Source organism: Henckelia pumila, chromosome 2 (assembly GCF_033568475.1).
Source record: "Henckelia pumila isolate YLH828 chromosome 2, ASM3356847v2, whole genome shotgun sequence".
Lineage (NCBI taxonomy): Eukaryota > Viridiplantae > Streptophyta > Magnoliopsida > Lamiales > Gesneriaceae > Henckelia > Henckelia pumila.
Genome location: NC_133121.1, coordinates 125,679,787 through 125,690,481, shown reverse-complemented (window position 1 = coordinate 125,690,481; position 10,695 = coordinate 125,679,787). Strand labels below are relative to the sequence as shown.

At 40.0% G+C, this 10,695-nt stretch overlaps 2 protein-coding genes across 2 annotated transcripts; both read left to right on the top strand.

The window, feature by feature from the left end:
• The first annotated feature begins 265 nt into the window (after window positions 1-265).
• LOC140884536 (F-box protein CPR1-like) lies at window positions 266-1,821 on the top strand. The gene has a single exon (XM_073291316.1). The coding sequence runs from the start codon at window positions 276-278 to the stop codon at window positions 1,569-1,571; it is 1,296 nt and encodes a 431-aa protein (XP_073147417.1). The 5' UTR covers window positions 266-275; the 3' UTR covers window positions 1,572-1,821.
• Window positions 1,822-2,132: 311 nt separating this feature from the next.
• LOC140884082 (F-box protein CPR1-like) lies at window positions 2,133-3,440 on the top strand. Its single transcript, XM_073290750.1, has one exon. It carries the CDS (start codon window positions 2,219-2,221, stop codon window positions 3,350-3,352), a length of 1,134 nt encoding a protein of 377 aa, XP_073146851.1. The 5' UTR covers window positions 2,133-2,218; the 3' UTR covers window positions 3,353-3,440.
• Window positions 3,441-10,695: the final 7,255 nt, after the last annotated feature.

Here is a 10,695-nt window from a genome sequence, read left to right as displayed (position 1 = left end):
TATGCTTCCCCAATTTCTTCAATTGTGTATTCGAAACTCTATTCCCCTCAACCCCACAAAAACCCAAACATCGAAACAAAAGGTGGCCCCCCTTGTTTAATAACCACAAAGTAGACCATTTGAAATTTCAAATTAGAAAGGGTGAGTTGAGGAGTACAAGGTACGACAGTCACAGCACGGGAAAAGCCTCACTAGACAATTAAACAGCTTGTATATAAATCCATCCATCAGCAAAGGATATATAATATATTCTACATAATAGAAATAAGCAAAAGATGTGTACAATTAGTTCATTGTTGTTTAAACTACCATCAAAAATCTTGATCAACATTCTCTCAAGACTTCCCATCCCAACCATCCTAAGCTGCAAATGCGTTTGCAAGCCATTACTCAACCTACTCTCAACTCCCGAGTTCGCCGCATCACATCTTCCTTTATCGACCCCTGGCCTACTAATCCGTCAATTCGAATACGACACAGAATCATGCAAAATATTCCAACTTGAAGATGAATCTAATGAACTTCAACACCACAATCTTCATTACAATCTAGTGATGGAATTTGACCTCAGAAAGTCTTTGGGCCTCTCTGATTACAGTTTATGGAGTGTGGGTTCGGTTAATGGTTTGGTTTGCCTCAAGAGTTATGGAACAGAACCATATGATGCTATATACATATGCAATCCCATCACACGTCAGTATATTGCTCTTCCCGGGATTGAAAACGACTTTGTTGAATCTCCTGTCTTCTACGAGTATGGATTTGGACAAAGTAAGATTAGTGGGCAGTACAAGGTGGTTAGGAATGTCCACAGGCATAACGATCTCCCGGAGGAGCGGTGTTCGGATATTCAGAACTATGAGTGTTTGGTGTACACAATTGGAACAAGATCATGGAGAAGCGTTGAAACAGGCCCGCCATTTGGGCATTATCACCTTTCCTACAGTTTGTTCCTGAATGGAAATCTTCACGGTTTTTCACAAGATTATTGCGGGAACACCGACATGTTGATTTCTTGTTTTGATCTTGAAGCTGAGTCGTTTAGGCCCTTTCCTCCACCACCACCGTCACGAGAGTTAAGAGCTCTTGGAACCTTGGGAATTTTGGAGGAGTGCTTGTGTTTTCTCGATAATAGCTCGGAATTTGACGGTATTATTGTTATATGGGTGATGAAGGAATATGGGGTGGAGGAATCTTGGACTAAGCAATTTGTTATTTCTAACTCAGAGGGGTTGGTTGGTTCATATTATGATAAAGTTTACCCTATCAAAGCTTTTAAAGATGGTGACATCTTGCTAAGTTGGATGAATTACAATCTGTTCTATTTCAGGAACAAGACCAAAACTTGTCAAAAACTTGATTTGCTTATTCAGGACTACCTTGGATCCATCGATGCTATACCTCACTGCTCCAGCTTCCTCTCGCTCAAGAGTTTCGCTGGTGAAAACGTTTTGCTCTTCTCTCCAGCGAAACTACCAGTTTGGCCTCTCAAGCGCCCAAGGTCCATAAACCACACTAGAGCTGGACCAAACAAGTTTTGGGCCAACAAAGTGGGGATTGGTCGGAAGTAAGCTGATCAACAAATGGGCCACAAGAGTGAGTATTGGATCAACCGATGAAAGAATGACAGTCTTGATTGAAAATCTGTATTGTATTTGAATTGAGCTGTGTCTCAATTCTTGTGAATATATATAAAGAGTGCTTGCTGTTGTTCTCCCGTGGAGTAGGCTCGCTGGGTACACCGACCGAACCACGTAATTCAATAGTCATTTTGGTTGAATGTCTTTACTGTTTTGTATGAATGATTTGTGTCGAGACTGATTGGGGCTTTCTTGAACTATTTGGTTTCTGAGATTGTGTTCTTGGAGACGCTCGAAACTTTCTTGAGATCGATTGTGTAGATTGATATTAGATCGAGTGTGAATCAGGTATAACAAATCGATTAGCAGTCCCAGCAAGTTCACATAATGGAATGCAACTTCCAAAAATCAAAAAATTGTTGATTATTTCAAAGTCAAAGCACAGAAAAAATCTAGTCAAGATTCAACACGGTTAATTCTTAAGAATACTAATGAAATTGAGATCAGTTTTTGTATTTTCTTTTATATCTTTTCCCTCAAAAATTGCAACTATAAATATATTGAATATATCATCTTTTCAAATCCATCTCATCTGGATACAGAGCATAAACAAGATACATATCAAAAGAAGACAATTGATGAGTTTCTTGATGAATAGTCTTCCATCAGAAATCATCTCATGCATTCTTTCAAGACTTCAAATTCGAACCCTCGTGAGCTGCAAAAGCGTCTGCAAGCGATGGCTTGGAATCCTCTCTGCTCCCGAGTTCGCCAAATGCCATCTTTCTTTATCCAATCCCGGCCTGGTAGTCTATCAATTTGAAGATGACGAATATTCATGCAAAATATTCGAATTCGATGACGTTTTGGAGCTTCAAAACCACGATCTTCACTATAATCTGGTCCAGAAGTTCGATCCCAGATCCTTCGTCACCTCACCTGATGCAAGAATAGTAATTCAAGGTTCAGTCAATGGTTTTCTTTTCTTGCGCGACCTTAGTACCCAGCTCGACTCTCTTTACATATGTAACCCAATCACACGTGAGTATATCACTCTTCCCCACCCTAAATTCATCGCTCAAGATGCTTACGATCGAGATTACGGATTCGGGTTAAGCTCCACAAGTGAGCAGTACAAGGTTGTCTGTAATAATTACCAAGATAATGCGACGAAATCTGGAGAGTGTCTGGTTTACACCATAGGAACAGGGTCGTGGAGAAGCGTTGCGCCAGTGGATGGTGCATCTCAAAGTCTTTACAGTTCCATGGGAGTTTTCCTGAATGGAAATCTTCATTGGCTGGTGCAAGATTCCCATGGCCGCCATTTTATTTCTTGTTTCGATCTCGAAACCGAAATCTTCCAACCCTTCTCATCACTGCCTCCATATGCAAACCATTTCCCAGATTCGAGAAGCCTGTCCGTTCTACACGACTGTTTGTGTATATGTCAGAATATTTCGTGGGATACGATTGTTATATGGATGATGAAGGAATACCAGGTTAAGGATTCTTGGTCGCAGCGATATGTGATCCCTATAATGTTTCAGACAACATCTGAAATCATGTATCCGATTAAAGTTTTTAAAGACGGTGACATACTGATATTGTGGCAAGATTTCGAGCTCTTCTTTTACTGCTACAAATCTAAATCCACTCGAAAAGTTGATGCCTTTGAAATGGTTCATTACTCTGGTTGGACAGAGGCGATGCTTCATACACCAACTTTTGTTTCTCTCCAGAGTTTTTGTTCGGAGAAAGTAGGGAGCTTTTGATTCTATGTATTGATTTTAAACTTTTAATGTCTTTTGTGTAGTTTAAAATGAAGTATAGATTAAAATGAAGGTATTCATGAAAGCAATAGACCACAAGGTGTGGATGTGACTGGATGGGAACATCCTACTGTAAGAGATAGGTACGGAAACGTATTCTTGGCAGATGAACAATTTTGGTCTCCTGAAGATGAACTTAAATGCCATCTTTTCTGCCGTAGATGCGAACGACTTCAAATTAATCTATACTTGTCAAACAGCTAAAGAAGCATGGACGATTCTTCAAAAAATCCATCAAGGAAAAACGGACGATTACTACTATAGTCCCGACAACAACACGCAAATTTCATGGCTGTAAAAAGGGAACAACAGAGGGAGGGGATTCAATGCAGCAGATCAAAAACAAATTAAGCTTAATTCTATTATAAATTGTGCATTTAAGATTTTATTTTTTTTCTGTAAATTCTGCCAATAAAATTGTTGGGCCAATCAATCAAGAGCATATAATTATTGATTTTACTAATTTGCAGTAATAAGATTACGAGATTTTTCTCAAAAAAAATTTCAATTACGTTGCGAGTGCAATTTTTTTTCCTTTTATTAGAATAAGATTAATAAAATTATCTTTTTGATTAATCAATCAAATTAATTTAATGGAGGTTCAGATCTCTTTAATATAAACTCAAATAATTATATGATAATTTATACAATTTGTATGAATAAATTAATAATATAAACTCAAATAAGTATATGATAACGGTTTTGTAAAACCATTGCAATTTCCCGTTACAAATTATTAATTACGACGGTTTTAAACACGTCCCAATTGCAAGAGTGTTTAATTAATTTATTTATTCAATTGTTTTGATATTATTGAAATCACGTAAATTGAGACAGGGAGACTATTGTATTTTACATAAATGGATTATTAAAAATAATATTCTTGATATAAAAGAATAGTATAAGTTATAATAAATCGTCATGATACTTCCAAAAATCGAACGCTGGGTTGATTATTCCAAGTCAAAGCACAGAAAAGTCTCCTCAACATTCAATCCTATTAATTAATGCTTATAATAAATGAATTTGGGAACTTTTGCATTTTATTTAGTAATATTTTTTCCAAGAAACAAAATTTTCAGCTACAAATAAATTGAATCATTCTCCCCAAAATCCTTGGTTGATGCAGCAGAAGCGACAATTTATGCAGTATATATTCGATTTCGATGACGGTTCGGAGCTTCGTAACTACGATCTTGACTATAAAATGTATGTGCGATTTAGGTAGTATTTGGAATGGTTGAAAAATTTATCGTATAATTTACATCAATCAAATCATTGAATTTAAATTATTATATAATTCTTATAAATAATATTATTTATATTTTATTTATTGTTAAAAAATAAAATAATAATTTATTATTTTTATATAAAATTTATTCAATCAAATCAAATCAACTATAATTTATTAATCATATCAAAATATTATATTTACTATCATTTATTATTTTTTTTATTACAATATATTATTTATTTAAATACTCCCACCGTCTCATATATGTTGTCTTGTTTTAGTTTTCACACGAATCAAAAAAAATTATTGGCAAAGTAAATTTGATATAAACTTCCTATTTTATCCCTATTTAATGTATTAAAAAATGATTGCATAATTTTCAAGGCGTAGTTAATAGTAGAACCGTCAATTTGAGTTAGGCCCATCGAATTAACCCGGCCCACCACACAATTTAAGTGGATTGCCCAAAAAAAAAGTTGGCCTAGATGGGCCAACCCGCCTAGGCCCGCGACCCGCGCGGGTTGGCCTGCGGGCCTAGAAAACTAATAATTTATTTTTATTTTTATTGTTATATATGTATTTTTTAATAAAGTTGTGATTTTTTTTGTATTAATTAATTTATATAAAATTTACACACATGAAATAAATAATTAAAATTTTTATTAATATTTTTCTATTAATATTTATTTATGAACTTATATTTATAATTAATTATAATATTTTTTATTTATTTTTATTTTTCGTGATCCAACCCGCGGGCCGGCCCGCCTAACCCGCAACCCACCTTAGATTGGGTTGGGTTGAGAATTTCCAGCCTGCCAGGATGGTGGGTCGGCCCGCCATTGACCCGCCAAAAGGTGGGTTTTTGGTGGGCCGGCCCATTCCGCCATGGGTTTGCCGTTTGACAGCTCTAGTTAATAGGAGTATATTAGTAAAGAAGTTGATGCCCCTAAAAAATATACGGGTCTACCCAACTCGAGCCTAGTGATCCATATTTTTGGGAGTATACTTTGAGGCCCATCTAGTTTATTTTGCGAAAAGCCCAGTCTGAGATGGCCTTGTTAGGAAATGAGAGCATAATCAGAGATTCATGGGCTTGAGCCCTAACTGGTACATTTGGGGCCCGACCTGAGCCCATGAAGGGTCCAATATCTAGAACCTTCCATTACTATTAGGCACATGAAGATCCTTAACAGATAAGAACAATACCTTATCCAAGATTTGATGTTATCTTTAAAATTGATATTAGAGTTCTGCTTGGTCAGGACTCCTACCCGAGTAGAGTCCTACTCTGATATATGTTCTACCTCTGCAAGGTAACTTACCCCTCCAAGCTCTTATAAATACAGGTATGATTCATGGTTTATTCATTCATCTCCTCTATTCACTTTTTGCTCACATATTCACACATGCATATTCTCTTGTTCTTACTTTTTGTCAAAGCTCTTTCACTTTCGAGCACTGACTTAGGCATCGGAGAGGTCACGCCGAAAACACCTTCGACGCCCCCTAACTTAGCTTTTGTCTGTGCAGAGCACGTGCTACCCGACCCGACCCAGTTTATTGAAGATTTGGATATCCGCTCTACCAGACCGAACCCGAGGTAAAAAATCGACATCATCAATTGGCGCCGTCTGTGGGAAATTGAAGAAACAGAGTTAAGATGGTTGGCACGAATGGAGTAGATTCACAGATGGAGCAACTAATTGCGGTCGCTGTAGAAAAGGCTATGGCTGCAAGGGCGGCCAATCTCCCTCCCCCACCACCAGATCAGACCGCGTAGTTAGAGGAGATCAAGAAACTGAAATAAGAGATGGAGCTCTTGAAGAAGAAATAGTCCGGATATCTAGCCACGCCAATCCGGAATATTCCTTTTTCTGATGAAATACTGGAGTCCGAACTCCCTAAAAATTTTAAGTTCCCGCACGTTGGGGAATATGATGGAAAAGGGGATCCGGAAGAGCACCTATCTCATTTCGAGAATGCGGCATTGTTGCACAAATATTCCGACCCTATCAAGTGTCGGGTTTTTCTTAATACTTTGATCGGACCGGCTCAACAATGGTTCAACCTATTACGCCCAGGGGATATCAAGGAGTTCAAGGAAGTACAAGTTTCCCGTTTGAATAGTGGGATGGACAGGCCACCAAGTCCGAAGAACAATCGGATCCCTAACACACCTCGGAGGATGGGGCCATCTCCCCGACCCGAGCTGCTTGGGCAATTCACCTCTTTCACCCCTCTAAGGATGGGTAAAACTCAGGTCATGTGAATATCCGAAGAAAAGAGACTTCTACAGAGACCTCCATGGAGTGAGCAGGGGCCCCATAGGCCAAAATCTGATAAGTATTGTGACTTTCACAATGAGTACGGGCACAATACTAATGATTGTCATCAACTGGAGCAAGAAATTTAAAGAATAATACAACAGGAGTTAGGGATGAAGGATAGGTTGGCACGACAAAAAGGAGGTAATCCCTCGAATAAGAGGAGTCACGAAGGTCCCGATCATTATGCACCAAGACCCTGACCTGGGCCGCCACAAGGGAATTTCCAGCGCCCGAATCAAAATCAACTAGGGAATAACCAAGGACCACCCCCTCCCACGAAAGGTGTCATCAACATGATATTTGGGGGACCAACTGATGGGGATTCCAATAGGGCAAGGAAGACAAGCAGTCGAAAATTGAGCAACATGGAGATAGCCGACCAGGTAGTTAGGACAGGCCCATCCCTTTCCTTTGGCCCGGATGATCTTAAAGGCTTGTCAGACATTACTCATAATGACGCACTGGTTATTAGAGCTCTGGTCGCCAACTACGATGTGGCCCGGATTTTTGTGGACTCCGGGAGTTCGGTCAATGTCCTATTCCAAGAGACAATAAATCAAATGGACTTGGGAGAATATAAAATGGAACCAGTGGTGACGTCTTTGTTCGGATTCACGGGTCATGTCATCTGACCTACTGGATTGATCAATTTGCCGCTCACTTTGGGCAAGGACCGTACGAGTAAGACACGGATTGTCAGTTTTATTATCGTGGATGCACCATCCGCATATAATGTTATCTTGGGAAGACTAGCCATGACTACATTCATGGCCGTGGCTTCAGCACTATATCAAAAGATCAAATTCCCTGTGGGTAATGAAGTTGGCGAGGTTCAAGGAGATCAGAAGATTTCTCGATAGTGCTATGTAGAAGAGGTACGGATAGAACAAAAAGCAGTCAAAGTTAATCATGATGACCGACCCGGGCCTGTAGGTCAGGAACAAGTAAATCTGTTGAAAGAAGATACCCCTCTTGCTGCCGAAGAAGAGTGCGAAGAATTTCTAATTTGCCCTCCGACCGGGTCGGTCAAGGTGGCTCGAACTCTAGAAGCCTCTCTTAAAGAGCAATTAATACAATGTCTGATGGAGAACAAAGACGCCTTCGCATGGTCCGTATCTGATCTATTGGGAGTACGGAGAGAAGTAATGGAGCATAAGCTGAATGTTATACGGGACTATCATCCCATTATTCAAAAGAAAAGACACTTCGGGCCTGAAAAAGATGCAGTGATTCAAGAACAAGTTGAGGAACTTTTGAAAGCCGGACACATTCAAGAAGTGTATTTCCCGACCTGGTTATCAAATGTGGTCCTGGTACCCAAGTCTTCAGGTAAGTGGCGCATGTGCGTAGACTTTCGTGATCTAAACAAGGCTTGCCCAAAGGATTGTTATCCCTTACCCTGAATAGATCAGCTGGTGGATTCTACATCCGGGCATGAGTTGTTATGCTTCCTGGACGCCTATCAGGGGTATCATCAAATCCCCTTGGCCAAGGAAGATCAAAATAAAGTGAGTTTTGTCACTTCAACGGGGACTTATTGCTATGTAGTTATGCCCTTCGGGCTCAAGAATGCTGGGGCCACTTATCAAAGATTAATGGACAAATTGTTCAACAACAGATAGGCAAAAATATTGAAGTGTACGTGGATGACATTCTGGTCAAGACCCGAACAGCAAAACAATTCATTGCCGACCTGACTCAAACATTCCAGACATTGCGTGATTATCAACTAAAGTTAAATCCGAGCAAATGTACATTTGGAGTTCAGACCGGGAAATTTCTTGGGTACATGGTCACCAGAAGAGGAATTGAAGCTAACCCGAAAAAAATTCAAGCCATTATCTCTATGGAATCACCCAAGAACATTCAGGAGGTGCAAAGGTTGTCTAGAAGGATTGCCGCATTGGCTCGTTTCATATCAAGATCAGCAGATAAGAGTTTCCCGTTCTTCAAAGCACTCAGAAAAACTAAAAACTTTGAGTGGGATGAACAGAGTGAGAAGTCTTTTCAAGAGTTAAAAGCATATCTAAAAGAACTACCGGTATTGAACAAACCAGTACAGGGGGAAGAACTCTTTGTGTATCTAGCTGTCACACCCCGTGCTGTTAGCTCGGTCCTGGTCCGAAAGGAAAGGATGGCTCATCTACCCGTCTACTTTGTCAGTCATGCCTTGAAAGGAGCAGAGCTTAACTACATGACACAGGAAAAGTTAGCCCTGGCCCTAGTCATTATAGCCAGAAAGTTAAGGCCATATTTCTTGTCACATCCGATCACTGTTCTACTAACAGCGCATTGGGTAAGATCGCGGCCAACCCGGACTCATCAGGAATATTGATCAAGTGGATTACAGAGTTAAGTGAGTATGACATAAAGTTTGAGCCCCGTACTGCCATCAAAGCTCAAGACCTAGCTGATTTCTTGGCAGAGACTATTCAATTAGAGCAAGAAGACCATGGAAGATATTTGTAGATGGATCATCTTGTCAAACAAGAAGCGGGGTTGGGATTGTGATAATATCACCTTGGGGCGAGGAAACCAACATCTCAATAAGGTTGGATTTCCGAGCATCCAATAATGAAGCAGAATATGAATCCCTCTTGCTCGGACTAAAGGTTGCTCGAAATCTTGGTATATCCCGAGCTACCCTTTATTCAGATTCACAATTGGCCATACAACAGAGCAAGGGGAAGTTTGAAACCAAGAATGAAAAGATGATAAAATATGCTCAAGCATTAGATAAAGCTAAGGAAGATTTTACCGAGCTCACTATGGAGTTGATCCCGAGGACTGAAAACACGAAGGCCGATCATTTGGCCCGTCTTGCCAGTTCTGTAAGGGAACCATCGGACCCCGGACTGAATGGAAAAGAAATGATATCTCAACTTGAAAGTCTAGATGACATAATAGCGGATGTATTGGAAGGAGATTGGAGGTATGACATGCACAAATACCTAACCAAGAATGAGCTCCCGAAGGATAACAAGAAGGCTCGGGAAATTAAGATAAGAGTCTTACGTTTTGTGATGGTTGATAAAATACTTTTCAAGAGATCATTCTCCCAACCTCTTCTCAAGTGTCTTGGCTCGGACGAGGCTAATTATGTCCTACGAGAAATACATGAAGGTGGTTGTGGAAATCACCTAGGTAGTATAGCCTTAGCTCGGAAGGCTCTACTGGCCGGGTTTTTCTGGCCCACCATGAATAAAGATGTGTCCGCTCTGGTCAACTCATGCTACAACTGCCAAAGGCATGCTAATTTACAGTGGAGACCTGCGGAATTTATGAAGGCGGTGGTAGCCGCCTGTCCTTTCGATCAATGGAGAATGGATATTGTTGGGTCATTCCCAGTCAGTACGGGTCAGCGAAAATTTTTGTTGGTGGCAGTGGATTATTTCTCAAAGTGGGTCAAAAAAAGCCCCTGGCCAAAATCACGGAGAAAGAAGTCTTGAATTTCTTATGGAAGAATATTGTTTGCCGGTTCGGGATTCCGCGCAGACTCATATCGGACAATGGAAGACAGTTTTGCGGCTCCAAGGTCCAGGCTTGGTGCAAACAGATGAACATTGAACAAATTTTCACATCTGTTGCCTATCCCCAAGGGAATGGGCAAGTGGAGGTTACTAATAGAACTATCGTGCAAACACTCAAGACCAGGTTAGATTCAGCTAAGGAAAAATGGGTGGATGAACTTCCATCTGTGTTATGGTCTTACCGGACTACAA